Below are 27,831 nucleotides of genomic sequence, written 5' to 3' on the forward strand. Positions count from 1 at the left end.
TTAGAACAATAGCGGGGATACCATCCGGACTAGCGGATTTGTGTGTGTTTAGATCTCTTAGGACTCTTGCCACAGTACGAGTGCGAAAAAAGATTGGCCCCATAGATTCACCTACTCGCAATGGAAAAGAAAAATTATTGAACGACGAAATAAAAATATGAATACTACCAAGGAACATTAAACGTTCTCCTCTTTGGTACCACGTTTTAAGAACTGACTTAAAATTACTGGAGTTTAATACAAAGGAATCATGGGTTGATCTAGGATATCTTGAGTCACCGGTTTGTTTCTCATCGGATGACATGTTGAGACTGATCCAGGTTGGACAAAATTTGTCTTCAATTGCACACACAACTTCTTCTAATATTAAGGAAACAGAGGATTTTGACAGGTTTGAGTAAAAATTTTTTCATACGCTGGCGCTGTTCTGATTACTCCCACTCACAAAAAATCTAAGGGCTAAATTGGACTTCCAACTTATTTTTTTTTTGTATGGTAGCACTGAATTTCGAACTCGAATTGTAAAGTTCGCCAACCGTGGTATGTCAAATGTGTTAGTTCGCTAATGAAAATATCTCACTTCGAACGTTCGATTCGCCAACCATAATAGGGGTATAATATAGCAGTTGTACACACAGTATAATGCCTTCAACAAGTTTTAATTCAATATGTAAATGAAAAAAATGTCTTCACGTTACAAAGGCAAAGGTCGCCCTAAAGGTATAAAAGAGAAAAAAATAGTTTGCGCAATGTAGCGGCACTTAAATTTAGGTTTGTTTTATTGGCAATATTCAACTCTTTCAATGACAAAAATTTTGAGATTTCGTAACCTGGTAATTTTTACTGAAAAAAACTGCCTTTATTTGTTTGAATAACTTGCTTAATAATGAAATACTAACCTGTACAAGATTCTGATATCTTGTCTTCAACTAATTCCACAACTTTTATTTCAATAAAATTACTCGTAAACGCTTGCTAACACTTGTAAGGTAAATTTGCATGTGAAGGAAATTTAAATGCATTGCATTACGAAGCTCTGCATTGCGAAACTAATTGAAACAAAAATTACCGTTCCTTGCTATTTGAGCAATAGGATTAATGATTAACGGCTTTTTGTTGACATCATAAGACGAACAAAATCTTATATTTGACAATCTATTGGGAGTAGAAAAAGGGTACCTATCATTAGTCCTGAGTTAATAAAAACTTTCAGCTAGGTTCTACATCTCAATTCACTTAAAATGAAAATCGAGTTTTGAAATTCAATTTTATCGATATTGATTACATTTTTTTTCGAGCTCAAAATAAATAGAATGTCCGTGTTCAACTTTTTGATATTTGCGATTTTCAACTGATTTAAATTCGACCAGAGTAAGTCGTTGTGATTTGCATTCGACAAGAGGAACATTTTTAAAAACAGTAGTATTTTCACTCAAGGGAAATAAACCTTAAATTCTTTATGTAATGCACTTGGTTCTCGAGAAGTTGTAGCTTCTTCTTTGTAGTTGAAGAAACAGACAAAGCATTTAAAATGATACACACGCCAAATATCTACAACATTTAGAGGAAAAAACAATACTCTACAATTAAAAACTAACACATTCATAAACTAAGCTTCGACACCAGAGTTCTTCCCAAATTAAATCATCAGAAACTTCTTTTTGCAAAGAACTACAAACTTACAGCTATAGTTGCTATGTACATCAATACAATGCAAATAATATTTATGGGTCTATGAAATAACTCCCACGAAATAAGTCGTACTTTTAAAAACGAAATAAGTCCCACCAAAAATTGCTATTTTGAAAGTGGGAGTTATTTCGTTTTTTAAAGTGGGACTTATTTCGTCAATTGGTGGGACTTATTTCGTTACGCGTTTTTATTTTAAGTGGGACTTATTTCGTTTTGAATGGGAATAAATTCGTTCTGTAAAGTGGGAGTTATTTCATACCCCTAAATGTATATTTTGGTGGGATTTATTTCGTTTTAAGTGGAACTTATTTTATTTTCATAATTTTATTTGAACTTAACTACTGGAAAAACAATTTTAAAAAAATTGTTGACGTTATTACGTAAGTAAGTGTTTTATTATATTTTTAGTAGGAAATCTGAATTCGTGTTCCATGTTTTCTAATATCACCATTACAAAATACAACTAATCCCAATGCCACGTTAAAACTATAATACCGTCTAAAACTATAATACCGTCTAATAAGAACAATTGATCTGTACTTAATCCATTTACGAATCCATACGTTGTTACTAGTAGGACTTAATTCGTTTATGAAAGTCAGACTTAATTCATTTAAGAAATATATTATTCAAGGGGGAGTTATTTCATTTTGAGTGGGAGTTATTTCATTTCAAGTAAATTTTTAAATCATTTTATTTTGGTGGGACTTATTTTGTTTTAGAAAGTGGGACTTATTTCGTGGGAGTTATTACATTTTTTAAGCAATTTTTGGCGGGACTTATTTCGTTTTTAAAAGTGGGACTTATTTCGTGGGAGTTATTTCATAGACCCAATATTTATATTTTCTTTATTAAAAAGCACAGAACAAATAAAAACATAAGAATTTATTACAATTATGACAATCAACTGCATTATTTATGGACTGATGTGATATACGAGGGTGGGTCAAAAAGTTCGCGGAATGGAGTAGTTGGCAGCGTTGTCACTTCAAAAAGAGAAGAGCACAGTAGTTACAAAGAAAGCAGTAGATTTGATCTTTTCGCAGTAGATTTTTATCGAACAAAAAATATATAAATAATTAGTTCAAAACTACATATATTTATATGTGTATTTTTAAACGGATAGGTATTAAAACCTAGTCTTTAAATACTTCCTAAATATTTGAACGTTTTTTCACAGACTTTCTATCAGTAAAAGTAAGATTTTGTAAATACTCTAAAAGCTCAGGACAGTCTGACATTATTCATTTCTTTACAAAAAAATTTATTTGCATTGTGTATTGTGTTTGCCTTATGTTTGTTTTTGTTCATTTAATTTTAACTTGGCATAAAATAAAAAACGTTAGGATTCTTAAAAAGGATATATTGATGGCATAGCACCATCGACAACAAATGTAGCATCTTTATATTTCAGCAGTTTAAGTTTTGTATCATTAAAATCAACACGTTGTGTATTTATTTACAAATTTCTTCATAAAAATATAAAACATCCTCTTTTATTTACTTTATTCATTCTTGAAATTCTTTTTCAAAATACAGATTGAAATCTTTATAAATTTCTTCTGTAGACCAATATAGAGATTTAAAATGTGTTGTTCAAGAAGATATACATATGTATTTGATTGGACTCTGATTTGAATCGATGATTTATTTTTTTTTATAATAATTATTCTCGTAAAATGAGGAATTATCAGTCTCACACAATAAATATAAAAATTCAAATAAGCTTTCAGAATTCTGTAGTTTCGCAGAAAACGGGAACACTTTAGAAACAGAGACAGTGATTTGTTTGATAATTGAAAACGTGCAACTAATTTCATATATCATATGAAAGTTCACAATGAATTAACTTCGTTCGGACGTTTTGTGCAGCGGTTATTTGTACATATGTTTTTGGACAGCTGTGCAAGAGAGGGTTTATTAAACCTAAACAAGTGCAGTAGATTGAATATAGTAGCAGTAGATTTAGGTTTTTCGAAATGTGCAGTAGATTTACTGCTATTGCAGCAAAGTGGCATCCCTGAGTTGGCACAGCCATGGGGGAAAAATTTGGACCTCATAAAGGGTGTCCCAAAATTCACGCAAGATTTGAATTAAATAGAAATCGCCGTTTTATTTATTGACTCGTAAAGTACATAGGATAGGGTTATGTATGGAATAACACATCGGACAAATGGCCTCCACGGCTTTGCATGCACATGCACACTCTTTTGTTGAAATTTTCCATAACCATTCTGCATGAATGTGGCTGAATTTCGTTGATGCAGCGTTGAATCTCCTCCTTTAATGCACGGGTGGTTGTGGGCTTGTTGACATAGACTTGTGATTTCAAATAACCCCATAAAAAAAAGTCTAATGGTGTTAAATCACACGATCTAGGAGGCCAATTTTGATCACCGAAACGAGAGAGTACACGACCTGGAAATGTCTCATGCAGTAATTGAATTATTCACGGGCTGTATGACATGTGGCATCGCCTTGTTGAAACCACATATTGGACACGTCAATATCATCCAATTTTGGCAGAAAGAACTGTGTAATCATGTCGTGATATCGAGCACCAGTAACAGTCACTGCTTGACCAGCATCATTTTCAAAAAAATATGGCCCAATTATGCCTCCAGCCCAAAATCCACACCACACAGTCACGCGTTGTGGATGCATTTGTTTTTCGACAATCACATGTGGGTTCTCCGAACCCCAAATGCGGCAATTTCGGCGATTGACAAAGCCATCAAGATGAAAATCTATTCCGACCATATTTTGTATGAAATTTTCGTACTGCAGCCGCCAAGCTTTCACTATTTTTGAAATATTCTTTAATAATGAAGACACGTTGTTTTATTAGCTGTTAGCTGTCAAATTGCTTTTTTTTCATGGTTGCCAACACTTCACTGCACAAATGGCGGCAAATTCAAATCTTGCGTTAATTTTGGGACACCCTTTATTATTTGGACATTTATTAGGGGAAATTTATGCCGAGCTTGAATTGAGTTTCGACAGTTTAAAAGTTCAAGGCAAATCGCCGCAAATCATTTTTGAAAAGATGTCATCTGTTTATAGGGACACTTGCCCTGTGAAAACAATGGGCAGGTTCAGGTAACATAAGGGACTTAAAAGTAAGGCAAGTTTCTAGTATCTGACTGGCCAGCTGCCAAAAAATTGCCTTCCAATTAAGGAAATTTTATTGAAAAGTTCACTGGAAAGTTAGTCAAGAAAAATCTCCCAAACTATCAAGTCAAGTGAACTTATGTCACAATGACAATTGATGATGTTTTTTAATTGAACTGAAAGTTGGACTTTATTACTCCATGAATTATTTATTTTCTGCACAATTTCTTTTGTGTAAAAGGGTTCCTTGTCAAATTGGAAGAGATATAAGTAATATTTCTCTACAATACAAAATACAAATGGTGATGGACTCGTAGCTTGTCTGAGGAATATTTTGTAGACAAAAATGTTTTTTATAGTTTTTGTACAATGAACTGAAGGTAGCGGTTAGTGAAGTAAAGTTCCAAGTTTGAAGATTATGCCAGTAGAAAAACTAACTAGTTGCCTTGGTCAAAATGTACGTTCAGAGAGACTGCAAATGAAGTCCCTAATGTTGTCTGAACCTGCCTGATGATTTACAATTGTCATAGTCTTTTTAAACAACGTAAAAGATGCCAGCTTGGGCCGTTCCTTAGACATCGTTGGAAAAGTCGACAAACTTGTTCTGGAAGAAAAAACAACTTGCAGAAACTTTTGGAGTTCCACCTACAACCATTTTAAATATTCTGTATGACCATATTGTCATATCTAAGGTCAGAGTAAGGTGGGTGTCGATAAGAGGCGAAGCAACCCGTAAGTTGTTCAACGTCTCACAATAGTCTGAAAAAAACATAGCTACAGTATTTAGGAATTCAGACGGGATTTTCCTTATTGATTACAACGAAAAGGAAGTCAATATAACCCGCGGATATTACAAAAACATCTTACATAATTTAAAGCAGCCATTATTGGAAAAATAGGAAAGGCAAATGGGCAAAATGTGTTCTGCTTTTGCAAGACATGCACCAGTTTACAAGGGTCACGTTGCGATGACTGCGTTGCAGAAATTTTGGGTCAGTTTATTGAACTACCCAAACCTACTTCCGTAGGTTTTAAATAATGGCATTTTGACAAATCCAGAAGGGTGCACGCACATACAACATATTATGGTTTTCTTTCTAAAAATAGAAATTATGTTTTTCCAATCAATTTGTGTATACCTATTATTTTTTTAAAGATTAATGTTAAAATATTTTTTTTAAATAAATACTCACATACATTTTAAATTTCCGCGTTGTAAATGATGTTGAATGAACTTTCAGAAATTCGAATTTACACATTTAGCAGCAAATATCGAATATCTAATTACAGATAGTTAGACTCCAGGTGAAACTCATAATAGCTTTTGAAGTTCCGAAGAAACAAAATTGTTTTGGGTATTTCGGGAATAAGATCGAAGATGAGCATCAGTTGACGTAAAACTCAGCATGTTTTCTTAAGCTTCAAAAACTTTACCTATTTTCAAGTTTTTCAGCACAAAAAATGATTCTTATTTATTATTTTACTTTATTCATTTTACAATACACATCATCCTGTTACATTAATAGCAGGGTTCTTACAGAAAATTGTTTTACGTATGACTTTTAATCTAATCTTTAAAAGAATATTTTTTTTATAAATGTTATAATTTTTGTATTTGCAATAATATTATGTTCTTATAAAATCTATTTTACTTTTTTCTTGGATTTTGATGGTTTTTTCTTCAATTTCTAATTGTCAAAGTTTTAATTGTAATTTTTGTCGATATCAGCATTGAAATTATATAAGCTAATTATCAAATTGGACGCAATCAGTATTTGGTATTTTTATTTTTTGGGATTTCGGTTTCATTTGATTTTTGTTTTATGTTCCAAGAATGTTTCTTTCGAATATTTTGTCTGAGGGAGTTTGACATTCAAAATTCAAATCGTCTAGTTGAGGATAGAACCTTCTTTCTTGCAAGTTAACTCCAATATTGGTTCAAATTGTCCTGAAAAACAAAAATATGTGAAAAAGAAAGTCAGTAAAGAAAAATTAATTTTGCGTTGGGTTTTGAAAATATGTATTCTTACAATAGTTTTTATTAAGTTATCGTTTTAAAAATTTAAAACATTATCATGTTTATACATACCTAACCTATGCACTCAAATTAATTTAGTCTATTTTTTTCCTTAAAATTGATAGCGTGGACTTGGACTGAAAAAGGCATCAAAGGCAGTATTTTCATCGATACTATTGAGAATTACGTCGCCTATGACTTGAACCTTATAATGATCTCCAAAATTAATAAGTAAACTTCCAGTGCGGTACTATAAGAATTAAAATACAAATATAAATATTTAAATAAATAAGTTATAAATCTTCTATGTATAAATTAAATTATTTAGAAATTTTTAAAGTTAAGAGGAATGACAAGACACAAAAATCAATTATTGGTATATATTATAGGGTGTCTTTTAAAAAAGCTTTTTAACTTAAAATAATAGGACAAGACATAAATGTTTCATGAGTTGCTGATTCATCGGCATAAGCCAATGAGTCAAAAACGTAGCACGAAAACGACAATTGGGCCAGCAGACATGAACAATTCTGGAAATACAAGGGTGTTTTCATAAACGTCATACATTTTTAACCGCACTCTTCGTGCAGGTGTTTTCTTAAAAAACTTGAAAGAATTCTTTCTTAACTCCGATTTTTAAAGTCAAAGTCAAGACATGAAGCAACTTATTACCGCGCTATTTGCAAAATATAAGTAATTCCAAAACTTTTTGAAAAAAAATGGTTTATGATAAATTAGTTTTTATTCTTAAAGGAAATTATTTTCCGTTCTGAAACACAGTTATATTGCTTAGAGGTCTACACACTTCAACAAATCTTACTATCTTTAGTAACTAGTTCAAAGATTCTTTTTAGAAAGGTTTCCAGTGTGATGTAGTCTACCCTGGTAGAGTAGGTATATCACGCAATTCCGCTATCCAAACTTAAAAACTTAGTTTTATTAATAATATTGGTAAAGAAGACATCTTTGGTAGGCCAGAAGACAAAGCCTTACGACATCACATCTGGAAACGGTCTCAGGCTCATCGACTTCCCAGCCGAAAAAAACATGGTAGCACCAGATTCCCTCGGCCAGATATCCACAAAGGTACTTGACGGTCCCCCGATGATCGAACATGCAACCAAATCGATCATGTTGCTTTTGACGGAAGACACTCCCTTAGCGTACTTGGCGTTCGTACGTACAGATCAGCTAACATAGATTCCGACCACTTAGTTGGTGCTAAACAGCGCGTACGAATATCCATGGAAGCTCTTAGCGAACAACAACCTCGAGGAGAAGATTCAACGTTGGAAGACTGCAGCAGAAGGATACCGCCAAAGCCTTTGCTGACCCAATATCCCTAGAGCTTGCGAAAAACCCTACAACGGACAAGATTTGCCCAGAGACCCACTGGCAGCTTTGCAAACAATACATCAGGAATGCTGCAAAAGAGGTGCTAGGTTTCTTACAGTCGCCACCAAGGAACCCCTGGTTTGACTCTGAATGTGCTCAGGCAGACAAAGCCAAAACGGAGGCATACAGATTGTGGCAGCAAAGGAGCACACGATCTTCCCGCCAGCTCTACGTCGACAAGAGAAGGGATGAGAACCGCTTGCTCAGACGAAAGAAAAAAGCCCCTGAGCAGCGTGAAAACGAGGAGATCCAGGGATGTTTTAACAGGAAACAGGTGCGGAGCTTTTATAGAAGAGTCAAAAAGAAAACAACGGGATTCACTAGCCGCCCTGGAGCCTGCAAAGATAAGGAGAGAAATACCGTAGTCGAGACGCGATCAATGCTTAAAATCTGGAGAGATCATTTCAACCAGTTGCTTAATGGTGATGAAGTCAACGATTCCACCAGCAAGCAACCACGTCAAATCCATTTGGTTGACGATCTAGAGTTCCACTAACCCGACCAGAGTGAGATCAAATTAGCCATCACCAGGCTGAAGTTGAACAAAGCTGTAGGTGATGACGGCTTGCAGGCGGAGCTTTTTAAGTACGCTGGAGCAGATCTGGTAAGGAGCATGCACCCGGTAGTTACTTAAATTTGGTCGAAAGAAAGCATATCCGACGATTGGAACTTAAGCATCATCTGCCCGATCCATAAAAAAGGTGACCGCCTTCTCTTCGCTAGCTACATAGGCATTTGCCTTTTAAACGTCGCCTCCGAGATCTTGTCCAACGTATTATGTGAATTTATTGACGAGCTAATTGGCCCCTACCAGTGTGGCTTTAGGCCTGGAAAATCTACCATCGACCAAATTTTCACTCTACGCCAGGTCCTGGAAAAGACCCAAGAACATAACATGTTCTGTATGTTGCAGAAGCATGGACCCTCTCCCAGGCGGATGATATCTTCGAGAGGAAGGTTCTGCGTACGATCTATGGTCCGGTTTGTGTCGACAGACAAAGTAACATGCGTCGGAGAAGATTTAATGAGGAGTTATAAGAGCTGTACAGCGACTTGCCAATGGTAAAAAACTGCGTGTACCTTAAGATGGCTGGGGATGTCGGGCGAATGCACATCGAAGCTCCAGCCTGTAAGGTATTCAACGCCAAGCCTGAGGGAACAAGAAGCAGAGGCAGGCCTAATCTCGGTGGAGTGATCAAGTTGAGGCCGACGCACGTCAACTTGGTATTCGAAATTGGAGGCAGGAAGTTAGAGATCACATAAGCTGGCGGAAGTTATTAATTGAGGCCCAGGAGCACAATGCTCTGTAGCACTAACTAAAGTAAAGTAATGTAAAGTATTAATAATATTAATTTGAATCCTGTAGTTGTTACTTCTAGTTGGCGTTAAGTCTTTTCACCAAAAACAGCACATATCTCCCAAATTAAAAATGTCATAGCGCGCAAAACAATTTTATTAAAATTTAATTGATTTAATATTCAGGCAATATTACTGTTGGGCTTTACTGTTTTTGTTGGGTTTTAGTATTTAACCGAATAAAATGCCACCAAAATATTAAAAATACCGTTTTGCCCAAAATAAGCTGTACCGCCTAAAACCCTTATCAAAAGAAATTGTTCGGCTGCAAGTTCAGCAGCGCTTTAACTCCTCCTGGAGCATAGGGCAGCAACAAGATCCTTCAACCTATCCCGATTCACCGCAACTGACCTCCTTCAAAACTGATGACTTCTCAGTTGTCTTTGGTCCCTGGGGATTTCATTGGACGGATTGTTTTGCTATATTGAAGAAAGCTTGAAGTCTGCTAGAGACGTTGGCAGAGCATTTCCATGTTTCAGAAGCATATAACAGCACTGATTTGACGTTGGATTCGAACAGTTTCAACTTGGTTCTTACGTCCAGGTGTTAATGTCCAGGTCCGTTTCGCCATCGAGAGCTATAAAACTTCCCAGATAATTAAACTGCTTGACCTCCTCTATGGTCCCCTGCCTTAGAATAAATTGGTGGTCATTACTTTGGTCTTATTTGTGTTAATCGTTAAGCCAGCCACCTCTCCATTCAATTTCAGCGATTGACACATCTGATTTAAGCCTGTCGTGTTGTTTACCATGAGACATATATCGTCAGCATAATATATGTGGCTAAGCTTGTCAAACGGACTCCATTGGATACCGTGTCTATCATTTGTACCCACAGTGGCAGTTATCACATCGTCAATCGTCAGCAAAAACAGAATTGGTGGCAAGACATCTCCTTGTCTCACTCCTCGACGCACATCGAAGGTGTCGGAAAGCTGTCCATTTGTGCAACACAAAACACCTTGCGTTGTTTTACGATTCTTTAATAACAGCGACAATTCTCAGGGATTCCTCACGCAATAAGCGATCTCCAGATGCATTCACGATTGACCCGATCAAACGCATTCTCAAAATAAACAAACATTAGGTACAGCGGTTATTGGTACTCAGATGATTGTTCGAGTATGATTCGCAAGGTGTTGATGTGGTCGACGCACGATCGGCCACTGCGAAACCCCGCTTGTTGCCTATTGAGGGAAGACTCGATCCTGGACTTAATCCTCTCGAGATTAATAGTTGCCAATAACTTCGGGAAAACGGACAGAACTGTAAAACCGTGACAATTATTACAGTTTTTGAGGTTTCCTTTCTTTGGTAACTTTACAATAACTCCATCCTTTCAGTCCCTTGGGTAAGTTTCACTCTCCCAGACAGCCTGCACGGGCTTTAGCAAAATACGGCAAGCTGCCTCAGGGTCTGCTTTTAGGAATTCTGCGGGAATACCATCAAGTCCAGCTGCTTTGTTTTTCTTTAGAAGATGTATCGCATAACTTATCTCTGCACTTGTTGGGGGACTGCTGTCAATAACCCTAGAAGATCTGCGCATGTTGTTCAATTTTGGATTCAATTCTGCATTGTGGTCATCATTTAACAGTGCTTCTTCCATTTTTGTAGCTGATCTTTTATCGTCACTAAAAGGTTGCCGTTCAAATCTTACACGGGATGGTAAGTGTTAGTGATACTACTCTGCCCGAGAATGTCCTAAGTGATTTTAGACAGCTCACTTGCGTCTCCTCTTCCTGCAGCATGTTCCGCAAGTTTGTCCACCATTATCCTCTTGTCACATCTCACACACCGCTGCACTGTCTTATGAGATGCTTTATACTCGTTGCGTAGGATCAATTTCCGCTGAGTATCACTTTCTGAATTGATTCTAATTTTAAGTGTTCTTCGATATGTGATTTGGCCCAGGTGTCTTAGGAATCCAGGAATCTGTAGCTCTTGTCTATCTGGGTATAGTTTCAGTTCCAGTTTCCATGTAAGCGGTCTTAAGTTGGCCCCACAAAGCATCTACTGATAAGCCAGCATTTTGTATGTTCGATGCTTTGTCGCCGAGTGTGGTGACGAAATTACGACGCACGTTAGGTCATTTAGAACACATGTGTTGAATCTTGGTTTCCCCCAATCACAAGTTGACGAGCGTTGCAGAAGTCGACAATCATATCCCCATTTTCGTTACGTTGACCTAAGCCATGCTTACCCATAACTCGTTCGAGGTCTACGTTATCAGAACCAATTTCGGCATTAAAGTCCCTAATGATGATAATGATATCGGCCCCTGGAACACCGCTGTACACCGAATTCAGATGATTATAAAAAGAGGTCTTTTCGTCCGTTGAAGCCTCAATCGTTGGAGCGTAGCATTGAATAATGGTGACTTTTCTGATTTTTTAGCTAAAACTCGCCGTCGTCATAAGCCTTGCCGAAATCGGTTTCCAGGATATAAGACTTTTGGTAGCTTCTTAAGCCAACATGATACCCACACCGTTGAGTCTTGAACCTCGGTATCGCCCGAATGCAAACATGAAATTAACAAAATTTCAGATCGTCCAAAACTCGGAACGTCAAGAAAGCGTTAGAAATGCCATCCCTCATACATACCTCACTGTTTATAAGCGAGCCCGTCAAAATGCTTGCTGAATAAAAAATGTTGGGCGTTAAGACATTTCTAAATTTGGTAATTAAAACATTGAATGTTGCTTTGAGTGATATGACATATTATTTGGGCCTTGTGACATTTTTTTACGAAGTTTCTCTTTCTGGCCTTAACGTCATTTTATGATGTGGGTTATATGTCGTTGGGTGATAAGACATAAGAAACGATAGAAGTCTTCATTAAAAATTCTTTAGGGCAAAATGACAACTAGTAATTTTGGCGATCTTTTATTCCATTGGGCGTTACGAAATTAGCTTTGTGTTTCCTGGCTATTTTTTTTTTGGCTTTATGAAATCTTAGGATCTGTTTGTTATGGCCCTTCTGGTGTCCCCCAAGGAAGCCATTTAAGACCGCTTCTGTTTTTATCAACGATATTTCAAGATATTTTAATCCTTTTCTTAGAATTGAATTTTGAACTGTGATAATCTTCAAAAAATTAGCAAGAACAATCTTCATCTTAATGATTCTAAATGTCAAAATTCTTCTTTTAGCTGAAAATTCAGCCCTATTACATTCGATCTAGTTGTTACTCAAATTGGATAACTGAGTATCAAATAAATTTGCTTTTGACAAAAGATAATTTGTGTAAAAACTGTATTTTCTTACGCGATTACAACAACGGAATCCTATCCGGTTAGCTTCGGATAGATTTCTGAACGTGAATATTAATACACACCCCAGTTCTGTAGAACATGTGCAGACCTGATTAATTACAGCTTGAAATTGTCAATTAATGTTCATAAACGTCAAACAGAATTCAGAAATTGCTTTCGCGACAGTTTTTTAATTGATATGCAAGACATCAAAGTACAACAATAGATCAATTTTCTTATGAGGTTTACAGTGGTTATATTTAAATTTCCGTCAATAATTTTTTTTTTTCGTAGCATATGGAACACGATTGCAATTGTTTAATTTTTGTCATTGTTAACGATTGCGGTAGATCTGTAAATTTTCCAGCAAAAACATTTTTGCAAAGGAGGTTTAATCTGCCGAAAAATCCATATCTGAAGTTCTGATCTTCAATCAAAAATAAATCAATTTATATTGCCCCAATGGAATGCAAAAACAGGGGAAATTTGTGTTTTGACAGATCAAAATAAAAAAAAAGAAAATGGAAAATCCCATTATTTTCATGTGATGAATTGAATAAGTTTACTGAACAGAAATGTCAACACAGTTTGGTATTCTTAACGGTCAAAACACAGACAACACTCTTTAAACATTTTTCGCAGCTTAAAAACACCCTTTATATGTATAGTCTCAATTTCATGGGAAACACCTGGCGTCTTGGAATAAAAAATGTTATAAGGGAACTTTTAAAGTAATTTTTGAAGAATGCAATTTAAAACATAACTTACCAGCCGTCCATTTAAGGACTTAAGTTTTCCAAACTTCACGTCATGTATATTACAGTTGTTTTTGACAAATTGTGCTATCTGAGATAATTCCTGACATCCTTGTTCTGCATTGTTGTATGACTTGACTTGATTATTCCTCTGAATAGTTTCGGTTAGTTCTTGGCCTGGGTAAATGTTTTGACTCTGAACGACTCGAGGCTCTAATTGATTGTCTTTATTGAAATGCTGGGATTCCTGTGTACTATTACTACAAGTATTTTCATAGAATTGATGAACATCTCGTTCTTCGGAATTCGAATGAGTAGAGACTATTTTCCAATGGTTATTATTTGTCTTATTGGAGATCTCAGATATAAGTTGTCCAAGTTGGCTTTGAGATTGCACATCCAATTGACATTGTGGTTGTTCAGAATCACATTGATTAGGAGGAAGTTGCTTATAGTCGGAATTACCACGAACCTTGGCTTGAGTAGTTTTATGTTGAACATTACTTTGTCTCACACCGACATTACTTCCTTCTTTATTTTCTTCATCAGAATCAAAATATTCTGTAATCTCCAATTTATTTGTGGACTCAAAATTTCTGTGACTTCTAAAATTATTGTAATCTAACAAATTTATTTGTTGAGGTACTTGAAATTCGCCATAACATTGAGAAAAAAATGGTAGATTGGTCAGAGGCCTGTAATCTAATTTATTCTGTTCAGCCGAATACTCATATCGGGGATATTGATAGTTTTGAAACGGCAAGAAATTACATTGTTGTATCTAAAAATGTAAAGTTTTGTGGAAATTGTACAATATTTTTCATAGTTTAACTCACTACTTCAATGAATTCCTGCTGATAGACTCGATGATATCCCTGGGGGAAAGACATTTCTACGTCCTCATTCTAAAAAAAATAATTATTGATAACATGTAACAACAATATTAGGTTTTTTTGATAGAGTTTTAAAATTAAAATAAGTAAGTACAAAAACAATTGATTGATATTTTTGTAAGATTTTCAAAGAAAAACTTTTATTTAAACTTTCCTCTTTTCTGTCTTCATCTAGGTGTTCGGAACTGTTCATGTTGGATCCCTCTTCAATGACTTCAACTTCACTACCGATGTCCGAATTTTGTAAAGATATTTCGACTTCACCAAGAACTACTGTTTCAGACCGGTTCTCGAAATCATTTGTTATTTCCACTGAATTATCTTCATTTAAATTCTCACTTCCATCTCGAGGACATTTTTCAATTAGTGACTCCAATTGCTCAATGATTTTTCTTTCATTTTTTCGAAGATCATTTTTGTTTTCATCCAATACATCATTTATTGTCGAATTAGAGGTCTGCGACTGATGATATTCTGACGACTTATTTGTTTCAAGAAACATAACATCATTATCATCATTTTCCCTGAAAGTCTCAATATTGCCAGGAGAAGTTGGATTTGGAGTATCGGTTTGTGGGTCTTTGGTCCTTGTCAAATTTTGAAAATCTTCTGATAACTCAGATATTGTTAAATCGAAAGGCTCATCATTCTTTTCCAAAACCTTACTGTTGATATATGTTGGCTTCTGAGTTGTGTGTGATATTTTCATACTTGATAGATTCTCAGAAAGTTGAGTACATTCTGCATAACCTAAACTAGAAGATCTAGTCCTGGTGATTTTATTTTTTGAAAAAGTTTGAATTGTTTCTAGTTTTTCTGTACATAATCGTTTGGGTATGGGAGCCTTTTCAATTTCACAGTTGTTCTTCAATGAATTAAACATTGAAAGCCTTTCTACGGGTTTGCATGTGTCATCTTTATTAGATGATATTTTTTTCGTAGTTGAAAAGGATAACTCACTTGAAACCTCCATTATTGTTGAATTCTCAGAAAATTCATACTCGGCGAGAGTACTGTGGTTTCTGTTTCCAAGTTTTTTGGTTTTCCAAAATTCTTCTGAAACATCCATAATGCTTAAGTCTAAAGGAAATTCTTTTTCAACAGAAACTCTTGAGACACTTGTAAAACTAGTAATACTCTGTTCAGGCTTAGAAGATGTCATCAATACTTTTTCGTCTTCTTTGCAATGTTGAGCGTGTTTAAGACGGATTTCCTCTGAAAATTGATTACTTTCGTTTGATATTTCCATTCCTTCATTTCCAAATTCAAGAACCTTCTGCTTCTCAACTTCATTCGATATTTCCATACGGTCAACTGAGTGCTGATCTCTTTCTCCAGAACTTTCGATAATGTCCACAACGATCTTCCGTTTCTTTGATTTATTTTCAATGAAACCGTTATTTGTGCTAGATTTTGCCAATTGTTTTGATGCTTGGATAAATGCAGACCTCTTAACACCAAACGATCTGCTTATATAGTTCTGCTTAATTGGATCAGTTTGCTTCCATGAATTAACAAAAACAACTTCTTCATCGTCGTTAGAACTTTTAAAAATACCTGCAAAATCTTTTCCCGGCACGTTTTCAACTTCTGAGACATTCTTTAAATCAATTTGTTTTCTTTTCTTCGATTTTTTTAATGACCAGTGTCTGAAATTATCAGGAACGAATTCTCTTCCTCCAGAATTTCTATGGTTGGTTTTTCTTACTGCTAGACCATCTTCAAAAAGTTTAAGACTGGCTTTTGTGATTGCTGAAGTAGCAGTTAGAAGTTTTGTGTGTATCAAGGGAATTGATATTTTGAGTGAGTTAGGGACTGTGGAAATTTGTCCAGCATTTCCGTTTGATTCATTTTTGGTATGGGATTTTGGTTTCGAAACGTCAGCACTATCTGTGGGTTTTTTGAAAAGCTTTCTTATTGCTCTGGTTCTATATGTATTTGATAATTTCTCCTTTGAGCTAAAAATACTCTTTTTGTGTCTTTTATTATTCTTTTGTTTATCGAATAGTTTTGGTATATTTTCATTATAGTTAATTTTTGATTGATTTGCTATTCGGCCTGATCGCCTCGGTGATAAGTAAAATTCTTCTAAATTACTTTCGAATTTTGTTTCATAAAATGATGTCGATGATTCACTTTTATTCATTGAATTTGTTGATTCTCTATTTGTCCAAAATTTAGGTATAAAAGGAGTTGAAGGATCTTCGATTAGTTCAGGTTGTTTTGCCATTTGGGACAGTGCAAATGTTTCAAATTGAACAAAGGAAGTTGTGAAATCTTGGACCATTATTCATTAATGTAACATCAGTTTAAAAGATCAACCTTAAAAAGAAAAAGTACAAAATTAGTTATTAGGTGGTATAGACTTGTTTTTAAAAATGAATCTAAGTCTACAGCTGAAAATTAAAAGAAAGGTGAAATAAATGACCCCAATTGAATCTCCAGGGGAATTTATTTTCCCTCGATTCCTTTATTATAAAGGGTGGATCGAAGGGGCAGTCGTATGGGCATAACCCCCCCGAAAATTTGTAATTTACTGGTTTTAACTTTGATGCTTAACGTACTACTTTCAACTGAGGACTGGACCAAGAAAATAATATGGATCGGGAATCCAGATCTACATAATTCAATTGCGCAGCACAAACTCATCAACTTTTGACCAAGGGACGATTTAGGGGTCGGTCATATGACCATAAAGCTTATAAGTTAAATTATATAAAAGTAAAGACATCAACTAAAGATTTGTTAGGAATTGGACGATATTGCCTTAACAGAGGTATGCTCTTAAAAAGAACTAAAATCCTTGTTTTTACATAATTTAGAATTTAGAAAACTTTGGTAATGCTTAAACTTATTTTCATAAGATCTTTTCTGGGAAAATGAGCAAGAGATCAAGAATTTGATATGAAATTGCCTTTGAACTCCTGAAACGCGTATTTAGTTCCATCTTCTTTTTTTTTGGACGCACATAAAAAGTTCTTAAACTTCTTTTTCTTTCAAAATGGATTTTCTATTATTTACAAAAATTTGATCTTTAAAAAAGAAATCTACCTTTTGAAGTGAATTTACTTTTAATTCTTTAGAACTGCGATTTAAATACGAATTTGAAGAATCTTAGATGTCCCACTAAAACAGCAAAAGTGACACTTTCGTTAAACTAATGGCTAAATGAAATAAATAATAAACGTTTCATATAAAAGCTTTGAATCTCTTGAGAACTGAAGTAAAACGAGATTCAGCAACGTGCAATTTGTGAGTGCCAGAGATTTTGTGAATAGTAGGGTCAATAGATTATTTGAGAGCCATGTACCCTTAAAAACCAAAATCTGCTCTCCTCACAACAAATAAACAAACAAATGACTTACGTTCTTTGATGAGACAGCGTGACCTAGCCTATGGACGGTGGAAACTCTTTCGTCTTGACAGCTTTCATCAAAAATGTACCTCTTTGCGCAGCAAAATTGTTCAAAAAATTCGTAGGGCAAAATCCGCCTTGTATGCATCTCGCATCAACGCGTCTTTAGGAAGTAAGCAAATTTGAGAAAATTTGAAGAATATCGGTGTTGGAAAAGTATCTTGTGGTTTGGCAGAAGACATAGACATCAACGCTCTCAACAAATCTTCCGTTTCTAACCGAATTATTAAACACCAGTCGTTAGATCCCCTACAATATATTGAAGAGATTTTTTCATCGCATACCTCAAACTCAAATTCATTTATGTTTTCTGCAATAACTGCGGATTATGTTGTAGAAGCACTCCTTCCTATTACGTTATATGCAATAGGCCTTAATAATATGCACCCTTCGTTTTTGAAAATTATTTTACCAACGCTCTTGCCCGTTATTACCCATATTTTTAATTCCATCTTGATACAAAATGAATTCCCAACACAATGGGAAAGGGCAAAAGTTTTACCCATTCCAAAAACTTCAAAAGGAGACGAATTTAGGCCAATCTTAATATTGCCATTTTTATCAAAAGTTTTTCAGAAAATTATACAAAAACAAATGAAAGAGTTTCTTAATCTGTTCAGTCTATTAACCCCCAAGCAATCAGGCTTTCGAAAGACAAACAGCTGCATTACATCTTTGTTAAGTGTCTCGGAAGATATAAGCAAAGCTATAGACGAGGATAATGTCACATTTTTAATACTCCTCGATTTCTCAAAAGCATTTGACATGGTAAATCACATGGTACTTTGCGAAAAACTCTTACGTCATTTTAACTTTTCTTCCTCCGCATCAAGCTTTTATTTTCATACCTTACTGATCGAGTGCAAGCAGTAGAGGTTAACAGAACTCTTTCTAACTTCCTACCTGTCATTGGGGGTGTTCCGCAAGGTTCGATTCTTGGCCCGTTGTTGTTTTCAATCTATGTTAACGAACTTCCTTCAATTGTAAGACGCCTATATGCTGATGACACCCAACTCTGCCCATTGGGACGTATTGAACACTCTTCAGCTTGTATAAATGAGGACTTAAGCTTGACTGAGCGTTGGTCGGTTAATAACTGGTTACTTCTTAACCCAAAGAAATCAAAGTGTCTCGTGGTTTCAAAAAACAAAATTGATGCGTCTTACTTTTCAGCAATCCTTTTAAATAACTATCCTATTGCTTACGTCGACTCAGCTAAAAATGTAGGTGTAGTTTTTAACCGCAGCCTTACCTGGCCACATCATATAAACAACACAATTGGGAAATCGTATGGTGTCATGCACTTTATTCCTTTAACAATTAGAATTCTGCTAGTGAAAACGCTGATTTTACCTCAGCTTACTTACGGCTGTGAAATTTTTTGTAAGTAAGACTTCGAGAGTAAAAGGAAATTAACGGTTGCATTTAATAGCGCAATAAGATATATTCACGGGCTGCGAAGTAGAGTTTCGCAGCATACATCCCAACTTTTTGGGATGTCGTTTGAGAATTTTATAAATTTCCGCACACTAACCTTGTTCTCTGACATACTTCTAACCCGCCAACCTGTGGATCTTTACAATGAATTAAACTTTTTCAACTCTAACAGATGTCGTGATCTAGTAATTCCGCAGTTTTCAGTGTCTAACATCTGAACGTCAGTTCTTTGTCAACTCAGTAAGAATTTGGAATTCATTGCAGCGAGAAATAAAAAGTATTAATAACACGAAACAAATGGGAAATAACTTAAACTTCACTTTAATAATGCATAGATTAAGTTATAATCGCAAATTTGTAAAAATATGTAAAACTTTAAATAAAATCAATTATGTATGTAGCTACTGTACATTTTACAAGCTACACTATAAATAAGATATTGTATCTTAAAGTGTGAGCTAATCAAGAAATAAATAAATACTAAAATACTAAACAAATTTTAGAAAAATTATGCACTTAAATGCACTTTTTTTCTTAAATTCAACAACCAAACATATATCTCTACAATTTTTAAGAATTTGTCTTCTATTATCATTCTTATTTATTTATAATTCGTTTAATACTAACGTTAACAATTCTTAAAAATACAATATATACCTAAAATCCAAAAACTTAAACTAGACTTGAAAAATATTAATTTGCAATTTATATTTTTTATATTATCAATTTGGTGAATAAATACAAGAGTGAATTTATTATAGATTTCAATTAATTGATTGAAGGGACTTTGTACACCCTAAAATTGGTATTCAATGGTTTCTGAAGTCTTATAATTGAACTACTAAAGTTAAACCACCAAGAACTGATGGCGTTGAAATTTGTCCGTTTATTATCCCAACAATAAAACAAAACTGCAAGTACATCCTATGATTTGTCAAAGAAGGAATTTATGAGAGAAAGTCCTTGTGAATAAGGCGGTAACGTTTGAATATCATGAATCTACAGAATGAATTGTAGACAAAAACGCAAAAATCTTTTCTGAATGGCTTCGAGTCTTGTGACGTGTACGGAGTAGTAACGTGACCATACTGTACAAGCATATTCCAGGACTGGTCTCACAAATTAAACAAAAAGTAATTTTAAAACATATCGTTCACGGAAATCATTCAAATCTCTTAATAAAACCCAGAACTCTATTTTCTTTTTTAACTATAAAGTTAAAATGTCCATTAAATTTTAGTTAAGAACCTAAGACAACACCCAAGTCAAAAAATACATAGATTCTACTCAAAGGAAAAGAATCAAACATGTAACTTAAAACTATTGGAACTTTTTTGTGTGTAGAAATCATGGTTTTACATTTCTCAACATTTAAAACAAGACGATTATTATTGCACCATTCCCAGAATAATATTAAGTTTTCTTGCAAGAGAAGACAGTCAGATGTAGAGTTATTTTTTTTTTTAATTTGAAACTCATCAGCATATATTAGGACAGACGAATGTTGTACGATCGAAACCAAGTCATTTATAAATAAAACAAATAGAATAGGACCAAGGTGACTACCCTGGGGGACACCAGAATTCACAACAAATGAACTTGAACACTCATTACAAAATTGAACACTATAACGTCTATCTTGCAAATATGAGGAGATCCAGTTTATGAAACAGTCTTTAAAACCTTGCTGTGATAGTTTTAAAAGTAATCAGAAATCAGAAAAGATACAATCTACTTGTTCACGTTTGATGGTACACCGTCGGGACCAGGACTAAAACATTCGTCAAGCTATAGGATACTATTAAGGACAGTATCTTCACTTATAATGAAATTGATGAAATTTAAATGGGGGAACTTTATAACAGTGGTAGATGTGTTAGGAAAACTAAAACAGAGTCTCCATGTAAGTAAAATTGTCTCAGCAGTCGCATAGGTTGTCAGTCTTATTGTGAGATCTGATTACGTATCTTTCGTTATCTATCGATTCTTTTATACTTGTTCATGTTTAAAAACGTTTCGTACTAAAAAAAGGATTCGAACAATATTGTTTTAGGCTGCCCGACAAACCTCGAGCGGTTCGAGTATGCCTCTTATGCAAAAAACTGTTGCTATTGTTAAAAGTGCCAATTAAAATCGACGTTAGAAAATAATTCATCAGCAATTTTCGTAAACAAAAACTCAAGGCACATTTAACTTCTTACAAGATAGGCACGAACTTATTAATCCGTGGCTTGAGCGAGCAGGAAAGATGCGCTGAAGCTGCGTTACGGGTGTGCTGGATGCTAAGTACATATCAACAACCTATTTCGGATTCTGAGATGCTAAGAGAATGTGTGTTGGAAATAGGCACGGCATTATATTGAAAGAAAATAGTATTTTGTCGCTGCATGTCCAACATATCCTAGTATCGGCAAAAGAAATACAAGAAGAACCCGAATTTTGGCTGCTGACATCAAAAGCACTTTGCTTGAACTTCTGCAAAATGGCACCATGCTAAGATATAGCACTTTATGAATCATCTGAAATCGTTGATGATGAACAACTGTCTATGTTAGTCAGATTTGTTTGATAACTGTCTTTTATATAAGCAAGCAGTTATTGGTCTTTCAACCAAATTTATTGGGATTTATGAACAACTTTTATTAAACACGTCTGCAATGGTTTGTAACGGTATATCTATGTCAAAATCCTTTAAAACCGAAATAGGTGTTCCACAAGGCTGTATATTTAGCCCGCTCATGTTTCCGCTCATGGGAGGCGTCAACTATGGCGATTTATCTTTGAAGATTTTTCTCTATGCTGCCTACCTGACAGTGTTCTCCGATAACATAGTGACATTGCAGATTCAGATAAATAAACTTTAACAATATTGCGATTCATGGGATCTCAAAATCAACATTTCTAAATCTAAATTATGATTTTTAAACCTCAAAACCGTTCAGATAATAATGTACGAAATTGGACATTAGATGGTACCACTATTGAAGTTGTCAGCAAATATAAATATCTTGGTTTTACTATCACTCATAATTTGAACATCAAAAATCATATTAACTGGTACTAGCGAAACCAGCTATAAACTCTATGTGATCACATTTTTTTTTGAAGATGCTTCGTGGACCCCACATCGAAATTTAAGGTTTTTGAGACAACCGTGAACAGTTGCTTTTGTTATGGGAATCATGTTTATGAATTGGATACCAATTTCTAGAGGATATGGAAGTTATTCAAAGGTACCTTTTCAAAAGAATCTTCCGGCTGCCGCGTACCACACCTAATTTCGCCATAAAGAAATTTAATGGCCAACGCAGACTATCTTATTAAAGTTTTGCATAGGCCCGCACTTGACAGTAACCTGCACAAGCAAATCCTGCTTATATCACTCCATTGTGGATATTCCTTTTTTAACTTCCCATAGGAAGTTATTGTAATGACTCCGATTTGTCAAATTCAAAATTTTGACATTTCTCGACGTTTCAAGGACGTTTTTGTTAAAAAGATGTCTGTGCGTGCGTGTGTACGTACGTTCGCGACGTTTTTTTCGTCCTCCATAGCTCAAGAACCAGAAGAGATATCAACTTCAAATAAATTTTGTTATACAGATAATAAGGCAGAAAGATGCAGAAAGGTCTCCAAAGGTCCATAGCATTTTGAAAAAAAGGTGAAAATTTTGGTTAACCCTCAATATCTTACGAACCAAAAACGCTAGAGACTTGAATTAAATTTTATATAATATATTGTAACGTTATACCAAACAGGTATATTTTTTGAAACTGAAAAAAAAATGTATCACCTTCAAAATTTTACGACTGAAATATGATTTCATCTCTAAAACAATCTTGTTCAACGAAGAATAATGTTTTTGACATCTGATAAAATATTGAGAAAAATCTAATTGACAGATTTTTTTATAAAAAATAAAAATGTAAGAAAAATATTACTCAAAGTTCGTAAAAATTGAATATCGACAAAAACTTGAAATTTATGCTTCAAACTTATTTTAACTTACAAGAAAGATTGTTTTTAACATTTTGAAAAATGTTGAGAAAAATCGAATTGTCAGTTTTTTTTACAAAAAATAAAAACCTAAACAAAAAATAATAAAAGTTGGTAAAAATTGATTTTCGACACAAATATCTTTTCAAAACTTTGAGATATTGGCTTTAATTTACTTTTATCTTTCAAAAAATCTTGTTGTCAACATTCAGTTAAAAAAATCGAACTGACCGTTTTTTTTACAAAAAATAAAAACCTAAAAAAAAATGTATAAAAGTTGGTAAAAAATGATTTTCGACTCAAATATCTTTTCAAAAATTTGAAATATTGGCTTCAAACTAGTTTTAACTTATAAAAAATATCGTTTTCAACATTCAGTTAAATTTTGAGAAAAATCGAATTAACAGTTTTCTTACAAAAAATAAAAACCTAAAAAAAACAATACTAAAACTTGGTAAAAATTTACTTTCGACTCAAATAGCTTTTCAAATATTAAAAATATGGTCCTTAAAATTTTTTTATTTCATATAAAGTATTGTTTTCGATATTCAGTAGTTTTTGTTTATAAAAATCCATCAACAGTCCGTTTTTTTTCATAAACAAAATAAAATCTACAAACAATAGTACGCAAATTAGGTAAAAATTGATAGTTGGTTCTTGATATCGCTCAAATTAATATCATTCATCCAATTTGTAAAAATTTAAGAAATATTACTTGAATTCGAAAAAAAAATTTCGACTAAAAATCTTAGGAAACAAGATTTTCAAACTAAACTATTTCTTTATATGAAAAATATTGTTGGTAATTTTAAAATATTTAAGCATAATTCAACTGACAACTTTCTCAAACCAACACAAAAACCTACAAACTTTTAAGCAAGACAAATCCACAGACGGGATGGGAAGTTATCAGTGTGTGTCGCATCCCAGCCTTATTATTATTATTATATTATCTCTATTCACAAGGCAGGTCTTTGTGGAAAACTAAGTGCTACATTGAAAGAATTATAAATGTTATGAGATCTTGTTCTAGTTTTCAACACTGATGGTTCAAAGAGTCTGTTTCTGAACTTGAAAAGGCCGGCGTATTTGGACTTTATGCAACACAGCAAAATTCCTTGGCTAAGTACAAATCATATTATTGAACGTTTCTGGATGATTAAAAAGCAAGTTATCTGTTATTTAAAATTTGTCCACATCCTTAACAGAACATTAAAGAACATTCTTAAGCAAAACTAGTCTTGATCCCCCCTGATTAAAAAGCTGGATCCACTCTTGTTTATAATGCATATTTCTTTCCTTCGAAATATTTTCAGAACTGCCCTAGAAATAAATTTCACCAAAAAAAAAAATATAATAGAATGACAACCAAGTTTCCTAGAAAATGTATTTATTTCCCCAAAAAAATCTTTTCAATGTTTATTATTTATTAATTTTCCAATTTATAAGAGTGCGAACAACCCCCAATATTAGGTATATACATACATAGATAGAAACCTACACACAAATATTAATTAAACATTTAGTTTACATAAACTTATAATGTAAGGTTTTTTTGTTTAGACCATATTGATTTGATTCAAGTTGCCAATCAATTATTTTTTTTAAATATGGACACAAATTCTGCCAATCAATTGGAAACAATTTACTGGCTCCCCCCTTTTGGCTACATTAATTAATAAGTTCAATTCAAGACAAGTCTATAAAAGATGTGGAATGACCGTGTATTGTACAAAATTTACAAATCAAAAACGATCATAAGCATGACGAATAAAAAAGGGGCGGATCTAATTAGTTTGAATAAAATGGATTCTCAGTATTGTTTAGATTAACAACAACACTGTAGAAGGTGTTTTGTTTACAGATTTAAATAATGGCTTGCGTCAACGTTTTTTTTTTGTTTTATTACTTAAAAGGGGGATATACAATTCATTTAAGTCTTTTGGTGCATATAGCTATCATGAGTCTCATCTAAAAATTGTGTAGTTGAGGCATTCACATTTATAGCGTGAAATTTACTCAATGTTTATAATAATTAATAGGAACAAAATTCAATAAATCGACTTCAAATTTTACCTTAAACCTAGTTTTACATTTTAAATGTGAAGAACTTGAACATTCAAATCTTACTTTTATTGATGCCAAAAAGTTTATTTACAGCCATATATTATAAATGTTCATTTGCACTTGTATAATAGTTATTAATTGTGATCTAATAAATTTCGCTTTTTAATTTTTTTAAAATTTAGGTTCCTAATATTCTGAATATGTAGATAATAAAATAATCTGATAATTCTATATTTTTAAGTATTAAACCATTTGCTTTCCCATTCGAGTTCACGATTTTCCTCAACTTATTTTTATCAATATTGCTTACTACACTTAAACAATATTAGAAATTACTTTTATTAGAAGTAACCATTTATTTTAATTCATTAAATGACAACGGCAACAATGCTAATGAACAAATGCTTAAAAACTTTTTTACATCTTATTTTAATCTAAACTGTTATAAAACATTGTTCGAATTTGAAATTTTAAGAGTTGGATCTGCTAAACATTGTATTTGTGGTCTTTGAAGTCGTAAACTTAAACTAAAGTTGAAACGAATAGGAAGCAAAGGTAAATATTTTCTATGAATTGTGAAGGAATGAAGTTTAATAAGATTGAGTCTTTTAAAATAAGGGGCAGAACATTTCCAATAACCAAGGAAGAGAACAGAGACAAAAACAGGAAAACCTTTTTTAGATAGATAGATAGTTATTCTCTATTTTCGTATTAACAGTTGCATTTGGTAAGCTACCTCACAATTTATATATAGAGATTTGATATTTTTTTATGATATCTTTTTTGCTGAACAAGTATATTAATTTGTATATTGAATTTAGATAACAATAATTAAAGTAATTTGAAGGAAAATAGAAATAAAACCTTCAACTCAAATTGATAAGGGCAGGTACATTTTGACTCTAATAAAATTAAGATTTCTAAACTTTTGTTTAGAAGTATGTTAGTAAAAAAAGGTTAGTATAATTTATAATTGATAAATATATTTTAATGTATTAGTAATTTTTTAGTAAGAACTAAGAAATTGTTAAATAAATAAATATAAAAAAATAAATAAATAATTTTACAAAAAAATTAATAATTAAATAAATAAAAATAGACAAACAATACATTCATAATGAACATTCAGAAAATAAATTAATAAATTAACAATTTATAGAGTAATATTACAACATATCGGAAAGATGGTTAATGAATCAATTGATTTATAAGCGGATTTTCAGACAATTTATAATAAAGCAAGAAGGTGTTAGTTAGTTTATTGATTCTTAGAAATATCAATTCAACATTTGCTTTCTCATGTAAGTCTATGATGGAATGATATCGTGGAAGGTTAAGCATCATTTTTAGAAGCTTGTTTTGTGATATTTGTAGTTTTTTAAGATGACATTTTGCACATTTCCGCCAAACCTGACATCCATACAGAAATATTGCTTGGAATACTACCTTTTGAATAATCATTTTATTGTCGTTGCTAAGAGAGGATTTTCTATTTATAAAAGGATATATATATTGCAGAGTTCTGGCAATATGTTCTCTGAAAGTCAGTTTTTAGTCTAAGTAAATACCAAGATATGTCACACATGGTTCCCATTTGGCACTTACACCATTAACGGTAAGTTGATTGCTTGGTATGTAACAAGATTTTCTTTTTCTACTAAAAAAGATGGCTTGCAGTTTGTCAGCATTCAGTTTTATCTTCCATTAAGTGTTTTCATTAGCCATCAATTCTATCGTATTTTTGAAATTTGTTCAATGGTAAGACTAAATTCATGCGATGCAGAAGCCTTTGTCATCCGCAAATATGGTTTTCTGACAACCTGGTAATCTATGAATATCAGAAGTATAAATATTGTACAGTAAAGGACCTATTACTGATCCTTGCGGGACACCATAGTTGACTTGGTAACAGTTGGACGCACATTTGTTAAAGAAAACACTAAAGCAACGATTGGACAAAAAACTTTGGATAATTTTTACGAGATACGAAGGTAACCTGAAATTTACCATCTTGAGCACGACTCCATCGTGCTAAACTGAGTCAAATGCCTTTTCTATATCAAGTAGAATAAGCCCAGTCGATTTGCCAAGGGATCGATGTTTCTAAATATGTTCACAGACTCTATGTATATACCTGTTGAGTAGAACTGTGATGCGTTCTGAATCCAAATTGTTCATTCGGAAATATCTGAAGCTCATCAACGATGCGTAATATTTTATATTTAAAAATTTTGTCAAAATTTTGTTATTATTGGTCTATAGCTTGTTGGGAGTTTTGACGGTTTTCTAGGTTTAAGAATCGGTATTACCTTTGCATATTTCCAATTCTATGAAAAATATTGCGTTTTTAGACACGCGTTTATGAAAAATGTGAAAAATTCGAGCCCTGCTTTTGGTAGTTTTTCAAGATACATATATGTTTTTTATCTTGTCTAGTCGATCAGATTTG

The 27,831-nt window shown here is 33.5% G+C and overlaps 2 protein-coding genes across 2 annotated transcripts in view; both read right to left on the reverse strand.

The window, feature by feature from the left end:
- Nucleotides 1-6,280: 6,280 nt before the first annotated feature.
- Nucleotides 6,281-14,528, reverse strand: LOC129941173 (uncharacterized). Its single transcript, XM_056049741.1, has 4 exons — nt 14,411-14,528; nt 13,588-14,355; nt 6,893-7,070; nt 6,281-6,751 (listed from the first exon to the last, which is right to left on the reverse strand). The coding sequence occupies exons 1-3, from the start codon at nt 14,462-14,464 to the stop codon at nt 6,933-6,935; spliced, it is 960 nt and encodes a 319-aa protein (XP_055905716.1). The 5' UTR covers nt 14,465-14,528; the 3' UTR covers nt 6,281-6,751; nt 6,893-6,932.
- LOC129951845 (uncharacterized) overlaps nt 14,475-27,831 on the reverse strand; it is a 103,004-nt gene continuing 89,647 nt past the window's right edge. The window contains exons 2-3 of the mRNA XM_056064196.1: nt 14,618-16,789; nt 14,475-14,479 (exon numbers count right to left, since the gene is read on the reverse strand). Coding sequence (XP_055920171.1) covers nt 14,475-14,479; nt 14,618-16,754 — 2,142 coding nt within the window. The 5' untranslated portion in view covers nt 16,755-16,789. The remainder of the gene's footprint in view (nt 14,480-14,617; nt 16,790-27,831) is intronic.

The sequence above is a fragment of the Eupeodes corollae genome, chromosome 1 (assembly GCF_945859685.1).
Source record: "Eupeodes corollae chromosome 1, idEupCoro1.1, whole genome shotgun sequence".
NCBI lineage: Eukaryota > Metazoa > Arthropoda > Insecta > Diptera > Syrphidae > Eupeodes > Eupeodes corollae.